The sequence below is a fragment of the Adiantum capillus-veneris genome, chromosome 24, assembly GCF_014529385.1.
Source record: "Adiantum capillus-veneris isolate H3 chromosome 24, ASM1452938v2, whole genome shotgun sequence".
Classification (NCBI taxonomy): domain Eukaryota; kingdom Viridiplantae; phylum Streptophyta; class Polypodiopsida; order Polypodiales; family Pteridaceae; genus Adiantum; species Adiantum capillus-veneris.
Window position 1 is genome coordinate 28,509,803 of NC_140954.1, and position 26,173 is coordinate 28,535,975.

General features: G+C 44.3%; 1 protein-coding gene and 1 pseudogene across 2 annotated transcripts in view; one reads left to right on the forward strand and one right to left on the reverse strand.

The window, feature by feature from the left end:
* Positions 1-26,173, reverse strand: part of LOC147426140 (uncharacterized) — a 68,768-nt gene that overhangs the window by 37,006 nt on the left and 5,589 nt on the right. The window contains exons 2-3 of one of the 2 annotated variants that reach the window (XM_086498375.1): positions 20,477-20,628; positions 19,610-20,351 (exon numbers count right to left, since the gene is read on the reverse strand). In XM_086498375.1, coding sequence (XP_086354501.1) covers positions 19,610-20,351; positions 20,477-20,628 — 894 coding nt within the window. Of the gene's footprint in view, positions 1-19,609; positions 20,352-20,426; positions 20,629-26,173 lie in introns of those variants that run through there. The other variant, XM_086498376.1, reaches the window with a different exon arrangement.
* On the forward strand, positions 1,828-4,053 carry LOC147426141 (uncharacterized; annotated as a pseudogene).

Genomic DNA, 26,173 nt, shown 5'->3' on the forward strand with positions numbered 1-26,173 from the left:
CCAAGAAAGAAGGGCTTGTCGAGCCTCCCCTTGTGTCTCTTTTCACTCATTGAGAGAGGACCGTGCACTTAGCGGCCGGCCAATCGATGTGAGGTGGGAAAAAGCAACCTTGGTGTGAGTGCAAGGCCACCAAGGGGTGCGCCTGCGGAAAAGAGTAGAACTCGGATGAAGAGAAGATCCTTCTCAAACGTGATTTGCAAGCGAAAGAAAACCTCAAGAACCTCAAGATCCTCAAGAACCCAAGAACCCAAGACCCTCAAGCACCCAAGTTCCTCGTGAACTTAAGAACCCAAGACCCCCAAGAACCCAAGTTCCTCGTGAACTTAAGAACCCAAGACCCCAAGAACCACAAGAACCCATGACTTCAGTGGATGGTCATCACTCGAAGCGGAATGAATACTTCGCTTGGAGGTGATGAGCATGAGAGAGGCGAAGAAGAATTTTCCCCACCGGGAGGTTTTTCCGACCCTCCCCCTTCACCATCTACGACACCGATTGCACTAACTCCTATGGAGGCTTTCGACAAGAGGATGATGGACAAGAAGTTAGAAGAGAATAGCAGCCATAGAGCGCCAGTACCAAGAACGAATGGCAACCATAGCGCGTGCGAGCGAGCAAGCCCGCTTGGAAGCCAAAGCAAGACAAGCAGAATATGACCGCGAGACCAAAGCAAGAATGCAAGAGATGTTGCGACTCTTTTCTCAAATGCAAATACTGATTCAACAGGATCAAGAAAAGGAGACTCTCTCCGTCTCTTCTTCTCCAAAGCATGACACACAAGATTTGCATGATTGTGTGAAGCATGCTGATGATTTGATTGACAATGATTTGCATGATGATTTGAATGATAATGATAAGCATGATGATTTGGATGCCAATGATTTGGATGACAATGACAAGCATGATGATTTGCATGATCAAGATGTGATTTCTCACGAGCATGATGAGTTGCATAAAGATGATGTGATTGTTGACAAGGATGATGTGTTAGTGGATGCTTTTTCTAGCGAAGCTAACCTCGTTGTAGATTCGATCAATCACGAAGAACCGATCTTGGCTTTCGAGTCGAGGTCCAAAGAACCCCCACAAGACGATTCAATCCCCACAGGACGATTCAATCAATCAGGAAGAACACATCTTGGCTCTCAAGCCTAGGTTTCAAGAACCCTCACAGGAAGTATTATGTGTTCGCATGATTGATACGCACGCATTGTTCGAGTGTTTCATTCGTGATCGTTTCCTGTATTTTAGTCAGCATCGTTATGTGATCCCTTTTCCTAGGCATGACATATTGTATGTTGCATAGTTACAAGGGACGGGGGGGACGGGCCCTAGGGCCGAGGGACGGCCGTAACCGGGCCGGGGACGGCCAAAGACGCCTTAGGACGGTCGGAAGAGGTGCCGGACGGGCGGGTCACAGAAGGACGGGACGGACCGATCGGACGGGGACGGAGTGAACGGCTGGGAACGGCAGCTTTCAAGCCAAAAAAAAATAGCCGTTTGGGACTGTTTTTGACCATTTTAAACGGCTATTTGCAGCCCAACTGCCATATTTTGGGGGGGCTTGGCCCTTGGGAGGCTATAAAAGCCCCCTTGGGCCTCTTAATACTTATTCCCTCAAGGCTCAAGCTCTCCTCTCTACTCATAGCCTCATTGGTCAAGGCTCAAGCATGACTACGCGCAGTGGCCCTTGTGCTCTACACTCAACCCTTGAGTCTCCACTCTCTCCCTCTTCTACCCACTTTGAAGCTCTCCTCTCTCTCCACACAAGCTCTCCTCTAACTCCTCTAACTTCTAAGCTCTACTCTCTCGAGTCTCTCCACCATCATGTCATCTCAAGCCAACTCCACTTCTCAAGCCGGTTCTTCTCGAAGGAGGCCCGTCGTGCAAACGTGGTCGTGGTGGGATGAAGTCGACTTTAGCACGCGTGGCAAAGGTAGTGATGCAAGACCATGGACATGCAACCTATGCCCATACAAGAGAACGGGTGGTTCAAACAAAGTGCGAGTCCATCTTCTTCATGAACCCGGTCACGAGGTGAAGTTTTGCCCTCATGTAGCTCCCAAGAAGAGGTTGGATCTTCTTGAGAAGCTCACGGTGTATAAGGTTGCGGAAGCGGCCAAGAGGGGCCGTTTTGTTGCCGTTGATCCCTCCACCACGACGACACCGCGAGAGCAAAGGGAAGCCAACCTTGACGAATCTCTCGAAGCTTCAATAGCCATGCATCTACACCGTCCTCTTCCGTTCCGCATCGCCAAAGCACTCTCAACGAAAATTAGAATCCTAAATTGAAAGAAGAGGTGGATAGATCGGTTGCCCGATTCTTCTTCCACAACCACATTGCCTTCCATGCTTCGCGGTGAGTTTCCCTTGGCATATGCACATTGCAATCTTCCATTTTGTATTCATAATGGGTTATAACTTCTCGACTCTCGACTCTCCATACTAACACAACATGCTCTATTTTGTGTGGATAGGTCTCCATACTTTCGAACCATGGTTACGAAAATAGGGGAATATGGCTCCTCTTATGTGCCACCTTCATCGGAGAGGCTTCGCACCACCCTCCTTGACAAAGAGAAGCTTGCCGTGGAGCAAGCGGCCCAAGCAACAAAGGATTTGTGGGAGACCAATGGCGTCTCTCTCCTTGTAGATGGATGGAGCGACACCCGCAAGCGGTCCACCCACGGGATGGTGGCCCACTCTCGGGGGGAGATGTACTTTGTGAAGTCACATGATGCATCCGATAGTGGCAAGGCCGCCGAGATGCTTGCTGCGAAGTGGACAAGCACCATAGAGATCGCCGGCCCGGAGAATGTCCTTTGTATGGTTGCAGATGGAGAGGCGTCAAATAGGGCAGCCGGAGCTATCATTGAGGGCATGTATCCCAGCATCCATGTCACATTTTGCATGGCGCATTGCCTCAATAACCTCCTCAAGGACATAGGGAACTTGTCATGGATTTCACCCACCATTGGTGACGCCTCTCGAAGTGTCTCCATTGTGCTCAACCATCAAAAAGTGCGCCATGAATTCTCAAAGAGGAGCCACTTGTCCTTGCTCAAATATTCAGAGACAAGATTTGCATTCAATTGGCTTATGCTAGGCCGCTTGTCTACATGTGGCGGAGCCTTAAGGGGCCTCTTTCTCAGTGATGAGTTCCAGGCCATGCCGGAGTCTACATCAGCAACAGGATTGAAATGCCGAGAATGGGCCGACGACGCCGCTTAGTGGGAGGAGGTGAAGACTCTTGACGCCATGGTCAAGCCTATTCTACACCTACTTCGAGTGGTGGATGGCTTGCAGCCATGCATTGGCAAAGTCTACGAAGCCATGGATCGGATGATAGAGGCACTTGAGAAGCTTGTGCCTGACTCTGTTCAGTATGCAGAGATTCATGGCTTGTGTGAGTCGAGGTGGAATGGATACTACTCTCCACTTCATGCGGCAGCTTATGTGCTTGACCCTGAGTTTCAGGGAAGGCGTCAAGAGACCGACAAGGAGGTGAGCAAAGGATGGCGGCTTGCATTGGAGCGCCTTGAGCCTAGCAGTGACATTAGGAGCAAGATTAGAGACGAGCTACTCAACTACAGGCAAAAGAAGGGCTCCTATGGATGTGTAGATGCACAGCTTGATCGCAACAAGATTGGCTCGGTTTTGTGGTGGGAGTACTATGGAGGAGATGGCCCACATTTGCAGCGCTTGGCTGTTCGTGTCCTTAGCCAAGTATGTACCACTAGTTGCTTGGAGCAACTATGGAGTGTGTACGGCCACATTGCCTCTAAGAAGAGGAATCGCCTTGGGGTTCAGAGGGCCAATGATTTGGTGTTTGTGAGCGCTAACTTGCGCATGCTTGCCAAGAGCGTCACACACAAGGCAGATCCCTTCACTGAGTGGGAGATGGCACAAGAGAATCCATTTATGGCCGATACTCTTTTGGAGGAGCTAGAGGAGGACTTCGAGCCTCAATGCAAGCCTCCCGAGCTCTCATACGTCGCTGACGACCTCGACTACAACGACGATATGGAGATTTAGCACGCGAGCACTTCTTGAGTTTGATGATCATTGATCACTCGACTCTCGAGTCTAGACTCTTGAGTCTACGACTCTACCTACTACATAGCCCTTTGTACTTTTTGTTATTGTAGCAGGGCTACAGTCACTTCACAGGACATACAGTTGGACAGTGGGTTACACTGGGACTGGTTCACACTGGACGGACCTTGGTCTGGGAGTGACACGTGGTAGGGTACCTACCTACGACCGACGGTGGTCTAGTGGACCTCGTGGCCAGGTCACCACATGGCTAACATTTATGAGCCGTTGGTGGCTCTTTGCGGTGGTACATATGAGTAGTAGCGGTTGGTGATCATCATCTTCTTCTTCACCTTTGGTCCAGCATCGTTCGGGAGGTAGCGAGTCTTACACAGAGCACTGCTTCACCGTCCCTGGACATCTGAGCCTCGACACCCCATTTGTACCTGTGAGTCCTGGGCTGGAGCTGAGTGTGCTACCACGCCAGAGTCTGTACATGGTTCTTTGAGCTAGTCGAGTCCACATGTTCTGGTCCACTGTTGTGTCTCTGTTGTTATCCATTGTTTCTGTGTTTCATTCTGTTTGAGAGAGTTTCCATTTGTTTAAGTGAGATTGTCACGCACATTGCACTGAGGGGCACCCACACTGTAGAGAGCACGACACATTATCCGCGCTACAGTTATCCTTGAGGCCTCAGGCTTGTCTTAAGTCCTTTAGGCTTTTTGACTCTTGAGCCCTTGTGGCATGCACTTCTCATTTTGTATCCATCGATCATCGATGTTTTATTAACACATTTCCGCCTATATGACTCGTGTTCTTTGGTCTATTTAGTGTAAATTTATGGTCAAAGTGATGCTCTATGTGTGTGGCATGTGTGTAGGTCAAAAAATGCCAAAAAAACTCTCTTTTTTTTTTGCCGTTCCGACCTCCGTCCCCGTTTCCTGACTTTTGCCATCCCGACCCCGTTCCTAACTCCGACCCGCCGTCCCATGTAACTATGGTATGTTGAGCACGTTTCTCTCATGGATGAGCACGAATGTATGCGGATTTTTCATGAAAAGCTGAAAAGTATGTATGTAAGGAAGTCACATTCCAGGTCTCTTCCTTGGCATGACATAGTTTCCGAACGAGCACATGAAAGTGTGAGCACCAAGCATGGGCATTTCCGTTGTGAATTGCCAAAGTTGATTTCTCTAGATCATAAGAGAAAGATTCAATCTCATTGTTTGCATGTGTTTGATGAACGGGTTGTCACTCCGTCGCTATGTTCATCTACATTGCATACACAGTCTTTAACGAAGACAAGATTTTTTCCACTCGCTTTACATGGAATAGGTATGTTCATGGTTTTGTGTTGGGGATGGTTTCAGGAATTTTCAGCCATGGAGATTCTTGAAGAAGGAAGAAGCATGACTCTAGACGAAGTTGAAGCATCGAAGGAGCCACAGAAGACTTTGTGTTGCTTTCGACGCGGCCAAAAGAAGAAGGCATTGCAGACCTTTATGAAGTTCAAGTACCGCACGACCCACACGTCAGAGTGGGCTGGCGAAGAGTCCCTTCCAGGATTTCGGATGCTATTGGTGATCTCCCTCGACGCCATACAGTTCAGTACCAGTACCTCACTTTGAAAAGGAGGGGATGTCACATGACACATCCAACCCTATGTGTCCGTGGACAAGCTACAGCATGATCAGGGTTCAATCAATCCAGTCAATCTAGATTAGAAGTGATCTGGCACTTTTGTGAGTCGTCGTCATCGTCGACATAGCCTAGACTTGCATCAGTCACTTGCATTCATTTGTACCAGATTGTGCAATCAATAGTAGACCACTCTCACCGACGAGAGTGGGGCCTTCGAAGGAGGGTTTTACAACGTCTCTGGTGTCGTATCTCTCTTCTCTCTCTATCTCTCAATCTCATACACTTGCACGCACAGTGTCCATTAACTTTGTTTGTGATCATAGCATTTTCTCATTAAGAACGAAAGGCTCTCCCTTCCATAAGAACAAAAGGAACCTTGGGCAGGCACAGTTCGGAGCACTCATCTTGAGCAAAGCGCAAACAATCATTCCGCTGCACCTTACATCATGCTTAAGATAAGCATTATTGATATGCAAAAGCCTCTTCTTGGGCAGGCGATCATTGGCATCAAAAGAGCCAAAACGAAGCTTCAAGCATACAGGAAAATGATCTGAAAGACACATAGCATAATCAATCCTTAACTCGCATACAAAGTCATCATACTGTTGCATGTGAAAAAGATACCAACGATCTAGCCGAGCGCGATACATAGATTGAGCATTATGTTGAAAAGTGAATCCTGGATCAGTCGCATGCAATAGGGGCCACAAATCAAGCCCATTACATGTCATCATAAATTGATCCCACGATTGCCGTTTCGTATGAAGCATGTGAGCATGCCCAGTAGTATTATCTGCAAGGTTAGGTGCATTATTAAAGTCCCCATAGAGAAATGCATTAAAACGCCAACAATAAGAGGAGATAGCACTCCACAACCGTGCCCTATTTGCAGAAGCTGTGTATGCATATAAGCCTCCAAAATTCAAAACTTCTCCATTAACAATACATTGGATGACCATCCATCTCCCAACTAGGTCATTGAAAACCAAGGTCGGGAAGAGCTCGTGTCGAACAAGTATAAGCACACAAGAATAGCCGGCCGAGCCTGCCTAAGCTATCCAGTAGCCTGCAAGGTAAGAGGTCTGTCCTGCAAATTGATGCTGGTTATGCTCCTAAACAACCAGAATATCCGCTTGACATGTATGTACATGGTGCCAGGTTAACCGCCACTTGTCGTGATTGCATAACCCACGCACATTATAGGAGATGCAATTCAAAGAACTATGCATTCTGATATGGTATATACAATGGGCGAGGAAATGAGAAAATGGGAGAAAACTCAAGTACCAGTGCCCATCGACACATCCTCCCCGGCTATAAGCACCTGAGGAGGTGGGTCAAGACCTGTGTTGAGATACTATATATAGCTCAACAACCTGGACCCGGAATATTGAAAGTAAAAGCACCTTGCGATGAAGAGGCTTCGCCTGTAACAACTTCCTCGTAAGAGCGGACGACCTTGTCCCAAGCTTCAGCCAAAGACCTGTTGTCAAGGGAGCTTTTTATGAGCAACATTCTTCAAAGGGGGCACATAATTACAAGAAGATGCCGGAACACGGGCTGTAGCAGCTTTAACCGGTTTCTTGGGCAGCATCCAAGTTTGGGAGGTTGAAGCCTGTTCTTCGCCTTTGTCTTTAATATTCGGAGAGGCAGAAAGTGCAGGCAATTGTAGTTGTTTCCCCTTGCCTTTATTCACCCCGGTTGTCGGAGAGGAGGTTGAAGCACCTTTGGTTTGAACTTCAACAGAAGATTTCGGATTTGAGTGAGGTTGAGTAGGAACAGCTAAAGGCGGTGGTTGCAGGTTAGGTTCCGAACATTCGGACTACATATGACCGAATTTGCCACATCGGAAACAAGAGTTTGCAAATTTGCCCCACTTAAGCTTAAATGGGCGCTTGCCAACCACTGCATCCCCAGATTCGATGGAAATACCTATTGGTGTGGGGATATCTGTGTCCCACAAAATACAAAAACGGTTGGTATTTGCGTCCAGCTTCGGAGGGCAAATGACTTTGCCCAACTGAGCAGCTAGCAAAGGAAGGAAATGAGGCCAGGTGCGAGGAAAATCGACCACCTCAACCCAGACTAGACACTTGTGACGAATGAGACTCTGATAGTCCTTGGTGAGAGCCCAGGGCAGTACATCAGTCATTTGCGTATTGAAGAAAAGAGGAGACATTTCAAGAAAAGCGTCCTGAGCATCCATGTCAACCAGCAAAACTTCATAGAACCCACGCGCGTCGAAGTAAACCCCTCGAACTGCTTGCCGTTTGAGCAGGAAATCAACCCATTGGCCTACATCCTGAGCCGTAGGCATTCTTCCCGAGAAAAAAAGAATCACCGCGTTGAGTGCGTATTGAGCAACGGAATCCATAAGCTCATGTATAGGAATGCGCACTTCCATGACAGGAGCGGATCCTTCCCAGGCTTGACGTGCATCCTCGAAGTCCTCATGCAAACATTCTTTGATAAGACTTAAAGCATCCATATCCGAAGATTACATGGCCTTCCGGCGCTTGTATATATACTGCTCGACCGAATCCATGTGAAGCACAATCTCTTTTTTTTTGGGTTTTTTGATATTTGATTGCTATCGACACCGACAGACACACACAAGCTGGCTGTACAAGAACCTGCTGCTTGAAAACTTTAATCAAACTGAAACCCTAAAGAGTTACAGAACCTGCATCGGAAGGTGAAACCCTAGCTCGCTGATGCCTGCTGCTCACACACACACACACACACACACACACACACCACGCAAACTGACTGAAAACCCTAGCTGAAACCAACCCGCTGTTGAGGCTCCCGTGAGCTTTGAAGAGTTGCGTGCAAGCGAGGGTAGACTACAGCCACGGGCTCTCTGAGCAGAGAACGCACAAAGTATGAGGCTACGCAGGGAAGAACTGCAGGACAGAAGAGCACCAAAGGGGTTTCGCGACCACCACTTCTCGCACTTTGCTGACAACACACACCTACTGCCTGTTCACAACGCACCTACAACCTGTGCGCGACGACCACTTCTCGCACTACTCGCGACACACCCCTGCTGCCTGTAGGCGACACCACACCCCTGCTGCCTGCTCGCGACACACCCCTGCTGCCTACTCGAGACAATGTAGCCTCATCCCCACACACACACACACATATATACATATATATATTTATTTATTTATTTATATTTAAATTTATATTCACGCCTACCACATGTTTATAATTTTCATAATTATGTCCAAGGCTGCATGTAGATCTCAACCATACCAACTTCATAAAAGCGTGATGGAATGTTTTCTCCTCCCTCCTCCAAGATTCAGAAAGTGGTGGATCAGAGAGTCAAGTTCTAGTGATGTCTTCCTCATTGATAGGATGCTTTGCACAAAACTTAAAGAGACTCGAGTGGGTTTAAGACTTAAGTTGGCTAAATATTGAAGTCTACATTTTAATTGGAACTAAGAGGCTAAATGCAACCATTACTGTGGATAGTTTGCAGGTATCTCAAAATCAATGGGTATTTGATCATATAGCCAAGGTTATCTACTCGAGCAGGACTAAACCCATGTATGTACCCCCGAGTTTAAGAGGACCACGAGGCGATGTATTTATTGATCCTAATGTCTGTCCCATCCATTGTCCACATGACTCTAGTATAGAATTGTTGCTACCCTTGTATATGGTAGGATTTTCATGGATTGTATCAGCTCTTGTATATATGTCACGTGCGCACTTCACTTGCGACACGTGGACATGCTTCTGCCATGGTCTAACATCAATCGTAACCTAGCTTAGGACTGAGCCTGGCACTTTGTGAGCCTCTAGCAGGATGTGCATGCCCAAGCCGGTCACACTTGCACACCCTCTCTTGCATAGTACAGTCATTTCAGCATGAGCATTTTCCACCGCATGAACTACCTCTTATAGGTCATTTATTAATAAGTGACTTTTGGAATTCTTTTTAGAAATTGTGGGTTTGTTGAGAAGCTTGCCGACCCAACATATAATTCCTATAAATGAAGACCTAGCGCTTGCAGAATCAGACAGAGGAGTAGAAGCAGCAAAGCCTCTCAAGCAACAATACCCACGCAGCAGTACCCAAATAGCACTAGCGTTTTTGGAGCAGTTTTCAGCCATCAACGTTTTTGCAACAATACCCTTCCTTAGTCTCGTCGCGTACTAGATCTCATTCCCGGCAGCAGATCCTCGATGGAAAGCCGTCCATCGCAACAGATTTCAGATTTCAGCCCTAGCGTTTTTTAGCCTCGTCAACATCACCGTCATCGACATAGACCCAACAGTACCCGTCGTCGACATCATTGTCGTTGACATAGACTCCATCAGTACCTCGTCATCGACATAGACTCCATCAGTACCTCGTCATCGACATAGACTCCAACAGTACCTCGTCGTCGACATAGACTCATCAGTACCTCGTCATCGACATCGTCGTCAAACTCCATTAGTACCTTGTCGTCGACATGACTCCATCAGTACCTCGTCGTCGACATAGACCCCATCAGTACCTCGTTGTCGACATAGACTCCAACCTCGTCGTCAACATCATCGTCATCGACACAAACCCATCAGTACCTCGTCGTCGACACTAGACCCAACAACACCTCAGTAACAGTACCCAACATCAATACCATCAGTACCTTAGGAAGATCTTCGCTACAGATGAGTATAGTCGAGACCTACAAGAATCTTTCCAAAAGATTAAGGATGCTATCTCTATCTCACAGCAAAGGCAAAAGACTGTTGCTGAGATAAACACGGAAGAGCCCAAGCCTTTAAAGAAAATGATTAGGTCTTGCTTAAATTTCCCAAGGCTTGATTAAGGCACACAACGGGCAAGAATCCTACGGGACACCAAAAGTACTATGCTAAGTTAGCAAAAAGATACTATGGTCCCTTCCAGATTCTTAGACCAATCAATGAGATGGCCTATCAACTTAAGTTGCCAGTCATTGGCTCATACACAATGCTTTCCATGTGAGCCTACTAAAGCCTTACAAAGGAAAGCCACCTCAAGAACCAACTCTTGAAGACCCACCGAAGATCGAAGACCAAGAAGAGGTGTTGCAGTCCGAGTCCATTCTCCGACATGAAGACAAGGTATTGAGAGGCGGTAAGATTATCCGACGATATCTTATTAAGTTAATTATCCTTTTGAAGATGCTAGCTAGATGGATGCAAGGCATACAATTAAAGGATAGCCTAAACCTTGTCAATGCTTACAATGCTTCCCTAGAGTAAGCAAATGTACAAATGTTTAAAAAGAACAAAGTTTTTGTCTTATAAGACTCTTTTTCTTTATTATGCACAAAATTTAAGTAGTATGCATGCTTAGAATCAAGTTTGCGGAGACGACGTCTTCCAAACACCGAGTAGAGCTTGTCACTCTACTATGGAAGATTGATAGGACTAATGCGCAAACATGCTTGCGGCTGCCTAGGCTCTCAAGCGCCAAATGGATTAGTCATCCATTCTGGAACGATGTCGTAGGGTAAGATAAGGATCCTCTTCCCGCTAGAAAAAGGACTAATGAATAGGCTTTATCTTCTCTACCCCAAGGTCGAGGACGACTATGATTTCAAGAGAGAGATAATGTCATAATAACTAATATCTAATTCTCCTAAATGATTTTCTCATGTTAAACTGATCATTTAATATGGGGAAGTACCAAGGGAGAAAAAGCTAGAATATTGGTTAAGCTGGCAAACCGGCCACAATAGGGATCCAAAGGAGAGTCCATCTGCAAAAGAGCAATGTGCAAACAATGGGCTTCAAAGACCCTAAGGTTCAACCCATTAGGACTTCCAAAATGCTAAGGTTCCAAATTTCAAAGGTTAGGCCCAATGGTCAAAACCTAAGGCAAATTGGATACTTGTGGGAAGACTCAGAAGTCTTCCCACATCCCTATCTTGGAGGGGACGAGCCTTTCTTGTAGGAGATGCGAGAGAAACACACACACACTCTAGCAGGATCCCTTTACACAAAGGGAATAGGGGAGACATGTCAGCTCCCTAGGCCAGTTGCCCCCAAGATGCATTCAATTCCCATTGGATGGCCATAGAGGTGGACCTATGAGAATTAGGCTAGAGTACATTTAGTTTAATTCATTTTAAAACACTTGATAAAAGAACCAATAGAAATTAAGATCTAGAAGACTATTGGACAGTCTCCCAAGGGGTCGCATGAGCATTCAGCAGCCCAATGGCTTACCTCATTCCTATTGGCCAGAAGACTAAGGGGTCCAATGAGAGTTTAATTGCATTAATTAATTACCTAAAGCTCTCACAAAAGGGGAAAGGGGGATAGTGTTGCCAATTTTTGCAATTGGTAGAAGAATAATGTTGTTTTTTGGTTGAACATGAATGTTCAACCAAAAGGGGAAAGGGGAAAGGGGAAAGGGGGACACATGTCACGGGGCTATCACTTATGCTTCTTAATTATCATTGGCTAAGCTTTGCAGGGTCCAATGGGATGCCAACATGAGTAAAATTCATGAGGAGTCGACCGAGAGAGAGGGGGGGCTGATTTTGGCAAAGGCATTATCACACACACTCACACAATCTCATGAGTGAAGCAAAGAAGACTCTCTCTCCTTCTCAAGCTTTAATGGAAAGCTCATCATCTACTCCAAGCTTGTGAGAAGGGAGGCCTACACCAACAACTCTTGGCTTTGTGATGCAAATCCAACCAAGAGCCAAGCTCTAATGCATGCTCATCTCCTCTACCATGCTAATTACTAAGCTATGCTAAGCTTTTATGAGTGATTATGTCAGAAGATATACTTCTTTCTCGTAAGAATACTCCTTCCTCTCAATCTACTCTCATACCCCGCTAGCTCTCACCATCTTCGAAGGTGTGTGAGATCTTGGGTCTGAAACTGTGAGGGAATTGATGTTGTGTTTTATAAGTGTGTGCATGGTGCTTGAAGCTTCCATCTTCATTGCACCAGCAAGTTATTGAAGGAACACAAAGTATTGTATTGTAAAATGTCTCCCTTGATGGGGGAAACCTATAATACAAAGCCTTTCGGAGGGGGGACCGGCTCCATGTAAATCCGGTCCTCAACTGTTGTTAATAGCTTAATTTCTCTCTCTTTTGAAGTATTTTTCATGCCTATCTAACTAGGTGTTATGCTTTTTGTTGCTCTCTCCATCCAAGCACTCTTGCTATGCTCGTTAGGAATCTATTCTAATGAAAATCTCACTATGTTTATGCTATTTTCCGCTACACACAAGTTACTAGGCCATTAAATGTTACAGAGGGTGATGCAAAGTGGGAGTCCCAGTCTAATCTTTAAATGAGTGAGAGAGATTTTAGATTAAAGGGGATCACAAGACAGGCATAGCCAAAGCATTCCTCATTTGGGTCTGCTAGTTGGCAGCAAAGTCCACCCTGCATCCATTCCCCCAGGTTGGTGACAAATGTTGATGATGTGAGGACAATGCCAGGTGCAAGTAGGCCTCCGCTTGAGCTTTTTCTTCTAGACTGAACAACTCAAATCTAAGGCAAGTCTGTACAAACATGCCCATGGATAGCATATGGAGGAAAGTTGTAGACAGCAATCAGTCCAATGTGGTCAAGCAACTATTGCATGGAGAGGCTAAAGTGGTGTTGCTTTGTGTCACCGAAGCTCTTGCAGTTACCCACTTGGAATTTAGACACCTTGAGCACAATTTTTAGGTAGAGAAAACAAGAACAAGCATTGCAAAAGCATTTCAAGATGCCGTGTGTTGTTCGATTGATTTAAAAATTAGGTTGTCCTCAACATCTATAGAAGATATTACTTGTCAGGAGCTACGGAGCCCCTCATGCTCTAGAAACTTGGAGCAACCGATCAAACCAAAAAAGGTTGTATCCCTATCCAAGGGAGAAACATAGCTTATTACATCGATGAGCATTGCTTGTTGCAAGAGCAAAGGAGCCATTGAAGTGCATCCTTCAAGAAGTCATCAAGCTCAAAGTTTGGAGTGTCGATTGCATCTAGTCATTGCATCTGCTTATTAGAGCCAAGGAAATCGAGGCACAACTTTGAAGTTGAGGAGAACACATATACTCAAAGGTACATCATAGAGCTTCTGATAGAGAGCGAAGTGGTGTTCTCAAGGAGAATTAAAGAGGCTACAACTACTTTGGGAAACAGAAGAGCAAGTGTCCATTATGGTCGGGCAACAAATCGAGTTTGCAGAATGTCGATGATTTGGGTGGAGATCATGGTGTAGATGCCCAATCAGAGGACAACGTTGAGAAGAATAGCAATGGTGAGCATGGGTTCTCTCCTACTCCGATGGAAGGCAGTGGCTATGGCATTGTCGTCGACATAGATGGATTGGACTCTGAAGCTCAAGGACCAAGTGTCCTATGCTAGAAGGGAAGCAGAATGCAATATGGCAAGGGGAAACACCAAAGGTTAAAGAGGAAGAGGGGAGGAAGGCTACTCCTCAAACTCATACCATGTGCAAAAGGAGGAAGAACCTAATTTTGAAAGTCATGTATCTAAATGAGAATCTTGTGCAAATAAGTAATCAGATTTTCTTTACCATTGGGTGTGTTTCCCCAATGTGAGCATGCAAATTTTTAGCCCGGGCTTGTATCCAACTTTGGGTTTTTTAAGCTTGGGAGATCTTCCAAGCTTGTCATGTATAACAAATGGAGACAAGGTGGACCAATCATTCAATGCCATGGAAGTAATGGCACTGTACAATATAAGCACAAAGCACTTCTTATTGTAGAGCTTTGTGCTAGAAACATTCACATTCTAGATGGCCTTCTCAATGGAGAAGATGGGATCGTTAGAGGAATTACAAACACAACTACAAAGCAAATTTTACGGGTCCAATTTGAAAACACCATGGTAGGACAATGCACTAGATATGAACATAAAAAACTCTACATTCCATTGATATACTCACAATGGACACCAATAAATAAAATAACTTGTGTTTTTCCACACTATCACAAGGAGAGAATTCCCAATACAACCAACACGTGAAAGAACAATCCACCATGCTAAAGGGTTGACACTAAACGCTCTAGCTTTTAATCTAAATAAAATTAGACTGCAAGGATTGACTTACACTACTCTCTCACATGTGTGTGACCCTAACAATCTCTACCTCCTTCAAAGACTAAGCATTGACCATATCAAACTAGACAAAGCCGTTTTGGAATAAATGTACCAACTTCGCACACACTCAAGGTGGACTCTAGCTCAGTGCAACCTCCACGAGCTCACCCAAACTCACTCCATAATACAATCCCTAAATGCTGTCTATTTCCAAAAACACACCCAAATATAAATAAACCAAGCTACAAATATATTAAATCTTGTGTCCCCTCTTTGTTATCTCTATTTTACAAAGAAACAATCAGCATACAAAGACATGAAGTGATCTTTACCTTCAACACAAAAATAATTACAACAACCATCAGCGTACCCACGATGCACCCTCTCACCATAATGACATTGTACCAAAAGACATCTACCTCATTGCCCTCCTTTCTTCAAACACTATCTAATGTTTTGTCCCTTTTAGTAGAAAATTCTCTTTCAATGATCCTAGGTGACTTCAATGTAAACACCAATGTAAGGAGCCCAAACTACACAAACTACTATCATCATTTACCTTCCACAACCACAAGGACTAACTACACATTCTGGTCTGACCATTCTAGCTTATACCTTCTCTTCCCATATGCTTGACCATCCCAAACCCTTCATCCTCCCTGCCTTCAAGAACATACCTTCCTAGCAGGCAACTATGATTTTTCACCTTGTTAGATTTTGTGTGAGTTGGTGCTGAAGTATTTCTTGGATGAAAAAATCATGATTCTTCTATGTGAGAGTGAGAGAATATGTTTTGTAATCAATTGGTGGATTGAATTTGTGACAAAATGGCATACCCAAAATTATATCAATTCCGCGCAAAGGTGCAACCAAGAACGCTCATGATTGTGAAAAATCACAATAAAATTATCGACTTCCACTTGATTCTTATAGTTATAATGCTCATTATTAACAAAAGTTTTAATTGTTTATTGTGAGGGGAAAGAATGTAGAGAGTTAGAAAATTATGTAGGAATAAAGTAATGGTCACTACCATCGTCAAGAAAATTTGTGGCATCCTTGCCTTGTAGCGTGCCCTTTATTTGTAGAGGTACGTGAAGAATTGTTTTGGTTGACATCATTATCTCAATCATACACCTCACCAATGTCAAATTTAGCTTTGTTCTAATTGAGGAGCCTCTTCAATCACGTTGAGTGTAGCACCATTCATATCATTGTGCAGTTACCACCATTAGCTTGATCATTGGATTGGCCATTATCTTTACCTCTAATGTTTGGACATTCCTAAGCCTAATGAAAATTGAGGACACTTAAAACATTCCCCCCTTTTGGAGCCATTAATTACTTGATTTGGGACTTTGAATTTGTTGATGATTGGTGCTATCACCTTGTGGATTGTTGTGGTTATAGGTTTGATTATGAGATGTCAAAGAGTTTTCACCTTTTTGGATCCATTGGAAGCTTGATTTGGGACATTGACTTTGTTGTGGTTATAGTTTGATTATGAGATGTCAAAGATCTACATCTCTTGAAGAAAATACAACTTTGGTTTCTATCCTATCCAAATCAAGAGAAAACTTAGGCTGCATGCCCTTACTAGTAGCTAAGAAGCTACCATTTTAGCATTGTCCTCAATTCTTCTTCTCAATGCATCGACAAACAAATTGATAACCAAAGACAAATCTTTACGCTCAAACATTTCAACCTCATCACCAAGTTGGGGTGCTAAGTTTAAGATAAACTTATGCTTTAGCATTCTCCCACTAACATGCTCAATAGCAAGCACTTGGATCGAAGAGTTCCAAACACGGTCATCACAACCTTGTACACTTTCATCTTTACCGTTGTCATGTCGTGGCACGTGCATAATGTGAAACTAAAATATCTACCTCACTCTCGATGCTTTTGCTATGTGGGACCAAATGCTATGATGTACATAGTGTGATATATGTGAAAATAAATGCCACGGGAATACCTTCAAAAGTAACTTCAACAACTTTAGAGGTAGGGTTAGGGGAATTTATAATCAAGGAAACCAACGACAAGATGGGAAACCAACCTTAATAAATTAGGAAGATGAAAGAGCTACGCTATTTATTGCAGTTGACAACTCTGGAGCTCGGTAACAATAAGCAGTCGTTCAAACCATTGCAAACCGACAAGGTAATAAGTTTTGAAATACTTTAAGACTGTGCCAGTATACATTCATTTCTCTCTCCAAAATGCTTGAGGAAGCTAGGGTTAAACAAGACCAGAACTAGCAAACGAGAAAGAGGTTCTCTCTCAATACTCAACCAAGAAGGTAGAATTTTGAACTCAAAGGAATCTCCACCTCATCCTACTTTCGCACCTTGCCAATAGGGATCTATGATAGCAACTCAAGAATGGACTGGTTATGCCAAAATCAAGCACAAATTCATTGTGCACGGTGTAATTTATCTTTCAAAAATAACCTAGGTGAAGAAGTGTTAGTACAAGGAACTAATTGAAAACCAAAGGTCCCATTTAGTCAAAGCTAGTCTGAGCTACCCAAAAGAATAGTCAACGATAGGGGTGCAGAGTTCACTTCCAAGTTTTGGAAGCCCTTATTTCAAGGCCTAGGAACCCAACTATGTTTCAGTTCAACTTATCCACAGATAAAACATCTTGGAGAGAGAGAGAGAGAGAGAGGCTCTCCATGCTGATAATGTCACAAACTGATGACGTGGAGGTGCCCACATACACAGACACATGCTGACGTGGCAGCCAATACAGACGGCTAACTGACTACTGCGGCGGAAAATGCGTCGGATTTCTGTTGATGACGTGGTAGTCCGTACGCTGTACGGATCTGCGCAAATTACGCTGGCCAGCTTCTGGGGCTTGACGATTTAAATTTTAAAAGCTTTTGAAAGACCAATTATTTTTGGGAACTTTGGTTTTGAATTGAAGACTTTTGGGCTCTGCTTTTGGGCATCCCTTGTGTGTCAATAAATAAGTTGGGTGGGCCTCACTTCTCAAAGCATCGGGACGCAGAGTCTGAGAGTGAGCGCCCGCCGACTCTCTTGTACTTTGAACACAGATTAATATAGAAAGAAATACGGAAAGGGGCGCCAGTCTTCAGGGCCAATACCTCTAGGCACGGAACTACGCCGGGCCATGTCATCTTTGTGAACTGTTTTGAAGTGAATCTCTGTTGTGTCACGGTAGAATCTTGACTTGGTGTGTCCAAGTTTGTTACACATAACAACTGCTCATACAAGTGGCCGATGGTGGTCCGGAATAGATCTAACATGCCCAATGGATAGACCCGAGGTACACACATGCACACGAGACCATTGACTCACTGTCGAGATGGGCTTCCCTTGCCTCCTAAGAAAGCAAGGCTCTTGCGGGAATCTCTCCTAACAAGGAGGCTGATCTGAGGGAGAAGAAACCGGATCAAGGATGGCCTTTGTGTAGCTACCCCCTAGAGAACATGGATCTTCTCCTCCCGTATGCTTGCACCAAGACCCTCCCTACATGCTCCCTAGATCCCAGGCTGTTCACTAGCCCCTACGACTAGGAAAATACGGAAATGAGAGCAGCTAGGCACCAATCGCCCAGTAGGGCCATGGAAAAAACTTGGCATATTTTTCCCAGCCTGCAGGGGAGTGTTGGCCATGGAACAAAGCCAAAAACTCTTAGCTAGACATGTCTAGATACATCCCGACATGAGAAAACAACCTCACCACGGTTGGGCACAACCACAAAACAGCCCTCGCTCCCTAACACCTGTCCCTGTGAGAAACTGGACCGACTGAACAAATCCAGAGAGATGCCAAAACTCTAGCATGTTTGTTCTAAAGAATCCCTATCATAGAAAGATGAAAAGCACCATTATTTTAAGTGTCAAAAGAAATGGGTAGTGATTAGAAAATTAAAAATCATGTGTGAATGCGGGATGGTAAGTCGAGATCGATGTTGTTGATCAAACAAGATGATATATTTGAAGCAGGCTAGTTTCATCATCTATGGAGAACCCCTAAGACGCTTACCTCATCATGTCAATCTCCCCTTGTAAAAACAGTCATTCTTCCAACCTTTTTTACGAGAAGCTTTATTTGAAGCTCTCTGCAATCTTTAGCAGTGCTGTGTGCCCCTAGCGTTGGATCATTTGATACCTCAGACAGTCAATGTGCCTCTTCTTAACATTATGTTGTCGGTTTGACAGAAGGTCAATTGATCTCAATGCCTTCAAATGAACAATATTGAATACTAAGAGTTTGCTGCTTATGTAAGTGAAAAAGACTCAAAAGCTGGCTACATTTTGTTTTGGAATTCCTGAAGTCATAAATATAGCGATGAAGCAGCACCATCGTTATAAAGGAGATTAGCTAGGATTTGATGACAAACTTCCATTGGCGAAAGCCATCTCATAAGAAGGCTGGAAATGAGCTTGGCAGTCAAATTTGCAGTTAGCAACCTCTCCAGAGCCTTGAAGGACCAAACAAATCAGCTATTGACAAGAAAAATAAAAATGAAAAAACGAGATGCAAAGAAATATCTTGAAAGGTCTATCTTGTATAAGGGAAGGGGATATTGCATTTCTTCAGCCTTTTGTCACCATGGCTCCATGCATAACATAAACCAAGCCAAGTCTTATTTGAGCCGTTGGTCGTTTGACTGTTGCCTTGTAAAGAAAGGTGGTGCACCCGCTACACTTGAAGAAACTAACTATCAACTTTATCTACTAGCGGACTATCACCACAATTAAGAGAAAAGGATGTGTTGAATAGTGTCACTCAAGTAGAGCACCCTAGGGTTTCAAAATTCAAATCCTGTCACAATACTCCTTTTCAGCCAGGCCCCACCACACAACACAAGGAATGAAAACCCTACCTTGTTTTTAGCAGCTTCACTTTCTGGACCCCTGGCATCATTCACACTCTTATCCTCCGAATATTCTGATGTATCCCCTGTATCCAAGGAGTCCATGTGTCTATTTTGAGTCGCCTCATGAGTAATGGTGTTGCCTGATAACAAACTCGTATACTGAATGGACATGTCAGACGAAGAAGACAGGGCTCCACTCTGCCACCCCTCTGGATTGACATTCAAAGGAGAGACGATTTCTGACAGCAACCAACTGACATCTGCAGCATCTTGACTAGGTTCCAAAACTTCTTTATTGCTAAGCTTGCTACCACAGGTCAAGTGAGCTGCAGTCAAGGACACTTCTAGATAACTGCACTGAAGAGTGTCCATGATATGCCCCAAAGTGCGCTTTTGATCATTGTTCCTATTGCTATTCGAGGGCTTGCAGAGCCCATCCGTTGCATTAATACCAAGCGAAGAAAAAGAGATAATTTGTTGTAAATTTCCTGCCGTTGATGCTCTCTCCGGTCTAAGCCCACCACCTTCTTCTGAAGACATTAGAGAAGCGTCGTCTTTGGCTCCCATGTACTCTGTTAACTGACACTCTACATGCTCAGAAGAATGATTGCGAGGCACATGGGATAATTGATCCTGATTTTGCATGCTTCTGCCCTCCCCTCGAATGGTCAAACAATTATCCCTACTATCAATCTGAATGTGATTTTGATTACTTTCCAAACAGACCTGTATTCTTTTCACACTAGACCTGCACCAGCAGATCAATCGATCAACATATGATGCTACATAATTTGCAATACTTCAGAGTATGATTTGACCATACCAGCAGAAATCATATATCAAAGCGAAAAGAATAGGAACAGCTCAACTGACCCTTGAACTGAGCTCTTTGCATGAATCCTTGGGGTTACAAATACTGGCGGAGGAGGAGGAAAATTTAACTCCAAAAAAGCATGTGAACCATGCACTGACTTTGCTGGCTTGATAGGAGACAGTTCATTAAGAAAAGCAAAAAGAGGGGATTCCTGCAACATAAAACAACAGGCCCTTAAACATCGCCCTGTGTAATAAGTGGTTGTCTCAACCTTGAGCTCCTATTTATAAAAACCTTCCCTGCCAGAGCTCTACAGAGGTAGTTTTAGATTAACTTCACTATCCACCATAATAAAGCCATGAAACCTGCAGAATCAAGAAGCTCTTATCTTGAAACACGACCCTATTCTCGCCAAAAATACAGTGTGCACCATAGCGTTGCAAATAAGTCAACATAAAGAGGAAGACAGTTACCCACAACAGCACAAGGAGCAAGCGAAGGGATAAGGAGACCAGAAGAAAATACGCAAGGGCACCACACGAGAGAGAGAGAGAGAGAGAGAGAGAGAGAGAGAATGAAATGAAATGAAATGAAATGTTATATTAACGTCTTCAAAAGGCCAGAGTGACCTATGAGACCAAACTGATACAAAAGTGGTGAATCTGTTACAATGTCTGAAAAATGTGAAAGTGTGAAAATAAATGCGAAAAACTAAATACAAAGTATTAGATAAACTGCTTAGGTGTCTGGCTAGAATACTTCTAATCCTTTGTTGTAGTCTCCTCCGATGAAGTGTGCTTCTGCATCTCGGTCGTGGTCGTCTCGATTTCCTAAGCTCAATCGCCCTATCAATGAGGGTGCCTTTGGTATGAATGTGGGTACTCCTTTGTGCTTGCTGCTGGCCTCTTGCTTCTCCTTCCATTCCTGCTTCTCTCGATCCGAAGAAATCTGTGATCTGCCTCTGAGGCTGTAGTGCTCTTTGTCTTCTCATTAGATTATCCCTGTGCCGATGTAGTTCCAGTAGGTACAGGCCTAAGCACCTTTGATCTTGGTATTGCATGATTCTATCTAGAGGTCCAAAGACTTCTTTAAATAGGCAATGGAAACGCCCACGTATCTCATAGTATACGGTGCAATGGCATATGTAGTGTAATGTCTCCGGCTCCATTCCGCATAACTTGCAAATTCTGTTCTCGGGTGGGATTCCCCTAAATCTGCCAAATTCAATTTCCAGTTGGTGTGAGGATGTACGAATCTGACCAATAGCACATCTCAAACCATGAGACAGGTGGGTATCCATGTAGCTCGGGCGAATCACAAAACCATCTTCAGATAGCTGTAAGAAGTTTTCTTTGTAGTCGGCCATCTTCGTGCCCAATTCTTGTGTAGGGTCTACCCATGTCCTCTTAGTGTCCAACCGTATAAGATCCTGGCGGATGATTTTATTAATCTCCGCTCGTGTGAGTGCCAGTGATGGAGCCTCAAGAGAGTATTGGAAGGGGGGTAATCTTTCCATACTGAACCCGTGTCTCTCAAACCACGAGCACAATTGCGCATACCAGCATGATGTATCTCCTTTCATTGCTAATTGTCGAGAGGATTCAAGGGCCAATCTAGTATATCGGCAATTATTTGTATCCCATAAACCATGTATAAAGGACACTGATCTGGTAAGAGCTTCAATTTCTATCGGAGGGGCAGCTAGTTCCGCTCGGATAATCGTGTGTGGTACGGAGGCCTTGGCTCTAATCATTCGGGAAATCATAGATACCAAAGGTCTCTCCATTGACTTCCAATTATCCTGATCCACATATGGTCCCCAAATCTGGACCCCATAAAGCATAGCCAAAGCCACCACAATATCAAAGAGCCAAAGTTTTGTTCGTGGTTCTTGAAACTGCACTTGTGAACACATCCTCTCCAACCCTCCCAAGGCCGCAGAGGCTCTGGACAATCTAGCATCTGCTACTTTCTTAAGAGTAAACTTCGGTCTTGTAAATACCACACCAAGGTATGTGTATGAATCTGTGTACTCTACTGTATCCTGGCCATATGCAAATGTAGGTGCCGATCTCCTAACCCACTGCGGTGTGGTGTTAAACACCATAACTTTGGTTTTACCCAAATTTATCGACAGTCCCCTGTCCTCCGCAAATTTATGTAATGCATCTAACTGCCTCTGCATTCCATCTGGTGATTTTGCTATCAATACAATATCATCTGCATACAACAACAAAGGGATCCATGACCCTGCAAGTGGGGCACCTCTGTCACCCTCTCTATCAATGTAATCTGATACCTCATCTATATACATACCAAATAAAGTAGGGGACAGTGGGCATCCCTGCTTTACTCCAACGGTGGAATGAACAATGTCGGAATCCCCTTCTGGAGTACGTACATAACCAGTTACTGACCCGTATAAGGCCATGATCCCCCAGATAATCTCTTTGGGGACCCCTAACTCTTGCATTCTGCGCATCAATCTGGCCCTTAGTACTGTATCAAAAGCTTTCCGAAAATCCACAAAGCAACAATACATCCTTCTCCCGCTTGCTCTTCCTTCCTCAATAATGGCTCTGAGCGTAAGAATATGATCTAAAGTGGAATAACCTCTCCTGAATCCAGCTTGTCCTGTTGCCCTTATGCCCTCATTCTCTACCCATCTACTCAGTTTTTGTTCCAGAATGGATGCGTACAGTCGGGTCAATGTGTGACCCACCATAATGGTACGGTAGTTCCCGGGTATCATAGGATCTCCTGACTTGAAAATAGGTACGATAGTAGATAATTTCCAAGATTCAGGTAATCCTTCACACATGACCCGATTAAACAGACGAGCAAGGACTTCAGAAAGTAGATCCCTTGCATGGATCAGATGTTATGCTACTAAACCCCCATGATCATATGCTCTTCTTGTCTTCATCTTATCGATGGCTTTTTCCACCATTTCCGTAGTAAAGAAAGTACTAGTAGCAAGGCATGGCTCTAGCGGATCTGGTAATGGAGGCTGTCCAGATACCGTATATAATGATGTTACATATTGACCCCAAATCTCAAGAGAAGTAATTGTCGGAGGCGATGAGTGCTCATGAAATAAACGCCAGGCCTCATGTGAGTCCTGACTCAAGAAGAGCTGATATAAATCCTTCTCCAGTTTGGCTAAAAATGTCCTTTTCTTGCGACGTACTATACGCCGAAGAGCAATCCGAGACTGCTTATATGTGATGATCCCAAGTGTAAGCTCTTTCTGGACCTGGGTTCTCGTCTCTCTGCATTCCTCGTCGTACCAACTGTTTTGAGGCATGTTCCCAGATCCTCTCTTCTGATCAGGCTGAGTATGTGGGTATGCCTCTTGTGCTGCTCCATGTAGTATCTCTGTTAGTTGAGAAGTAATCTCCTCTAAAGTATATACTGGCTCGGCTGCCCACATCCTATTATGGATCTTCTCCACATAGACTGAATCAGTCTCTGGCGTGAAAGTATATCTTGTGTGTGTCTTCTTCCTTTGTACTTGAGAGGCATTGTATTGGAAGGAGATTGATAAGGTCAAGAGAGCATGATCCACTACAATCCCAACTGGTTTGGGTCCCACCTTAAAGTCCTCGATACTAGAAATAAAGCTTGGTGAAGTCATGACATAATCCACTGTATTGGCCCCATGCCTTCAATAGGCCAAAATGGAATGACCTACGAGACCAATCCGTTACAAACTGGTGTTTCTGTTACCATGTATGGGTACATAAAAGAGATACTAAAATGAATCTGGAAGTGCTACTAGCTAGAACTGTGTGGGGTATGTGTGACCACTAATACAATGGGTGCCCAATACAAGAGGGTGATATAATGGGTAATGACTCCATCCTCATCTGTACTCTGGATGTCAAGATAGTATGGTTTGAATCCTTTGTTGTAGTCTCTGTCGATGCTGTGAAGCTCCTCTCCTCAGTCGTGAGCGTCTCAATCTCCCTAGCTCCAATGCTCAGTCAATGAGAGTACCACAGGTGTGACTATGAGTTGAGCTTTGCAATGGTGGCTACTCCTCTATCTGTCCAATGTCTGGTGTGAAGAAATCACTGATCTGTCTCTCGGATTGTCTCTCTCCAGATATTCTCAGTAAACTATCTCTATGTCTGTAATTCAAGTAGATACAGTCCAAGACATCTCTCGTCCCGATAGCTTATGACTCTGGAGAAGGGTCCAAAGTGCTCTCTGAATAGAGAGTGGAAGCGACCTTGTATCTCGTAATATAATGTGCACTGACACATAATGCATCTCCATCTCTGGCTCTGTATGGCATAGACAGCATATCCTGCTAGTTGTTGGTATCCCTTTGAATCTACAAGTCTCAATCTCAAGCTGGTGTGAAGATGTTTGTATTCGACTAATAGCAAAGAGAGAGAGAGAGAGAGAGAGGAATGAAATGAAATGATATACTTACCTCTTCAAAAGGCTAAAGTGACCTATGAGACCAAAAAGTTACAAAGTGGTGAATCTAATACAATGTCTGAGTACCGAAAAAAAAAGACTAAATGGAACTATTAAAAAAAAGGTACTAAAAAAGATACTATAACATCCTAAACTCTTGGAAGTGAGCTAAGCAGTTAATTGGAACTGTGTAGGGTATGAGTAATAGCTGATACAATGAGTGAAGGGCTGATACAATGAGTGATACAATCTCAACGAAGGTGAATGGAGAAAGTGTGGCCATCAACTCATGCATACCCATCATCGGTCGCTAGCAAATCTTATCGACATCCTCCATGGTCAATACTCTTACTTAACTCTCGCACGCCAAGCTAGAATGGTCTAGATCCTCTGCTCGAACCTCCATCGATGTTGTGAAGCTCCTTGCAGTCGTGGGCCTTTGGATCTACCTAGCTCAGACGTTCGATCAATCAACGTGCCTCTCGTGCGGGTGAGATATGAGCTCTACTATGAGAGCTACTCCTCAAGCTGCCCAATGGCCGGTCTAAAGAAATTTGTAATCTGCCTCTGAGACTAGCTCTCCCATGATCTCTTCAACAGGCTCTCTCTGTTTCTACGCAACTCTAGTAAAAACAATACAAGACATCTCTAGTCCTAGTATCTCATGACTCTAGAAAGTGGTCCAAAACCCTCTATGAACAAGCAATGAAAGCACCCACGTATCTCATAGTATACCGGGCAATGACATATATAGTGCACCTTTGTCTCTGGCTCCAGATGGCATAAGTGACATATCCTAGCTTCTGCCGGTATTGCTCCAAATCTACCAGTCTCAACCTGAAGTTGATGCAAAGATCTACGTATCTGACCAATAGCACACCGTATCCCATGAGATAAGTGTGTATCCATGTATCTAGGTCTAGTCACAAAGACATCCTCCATTACTTGGAGAAGATGCTCTCTATAGAAAGAGATCTTCGTCCACAACACCTGTGTCAGTTGTTTCAATGTCCTTCACGTATCTAGCTGAATCAAGTCCTGACGGATGAGTCTAGTGATCTCTATCCCTGTGAGCGTCAAAGAGGGTGCATCCAGAGAAGACTGGAAGGGGAGCAATATGTCCATGTTGAAACCATGATGTCATCTATCCATACCAACACGTTCTATCCCCCTATTGCGCTAGCTATCGGGAGGACTCAAGGGCTAGCCGGGTATATGTGTCTCTAGGAAGGTCCCATAAACTATGTATAAAGAAGATTGATCTAGTGAGTGCCTCGACCACCAGGGAGGTGCAGCCAACTTAGGTCGAATAATGTCATGTGGTACTG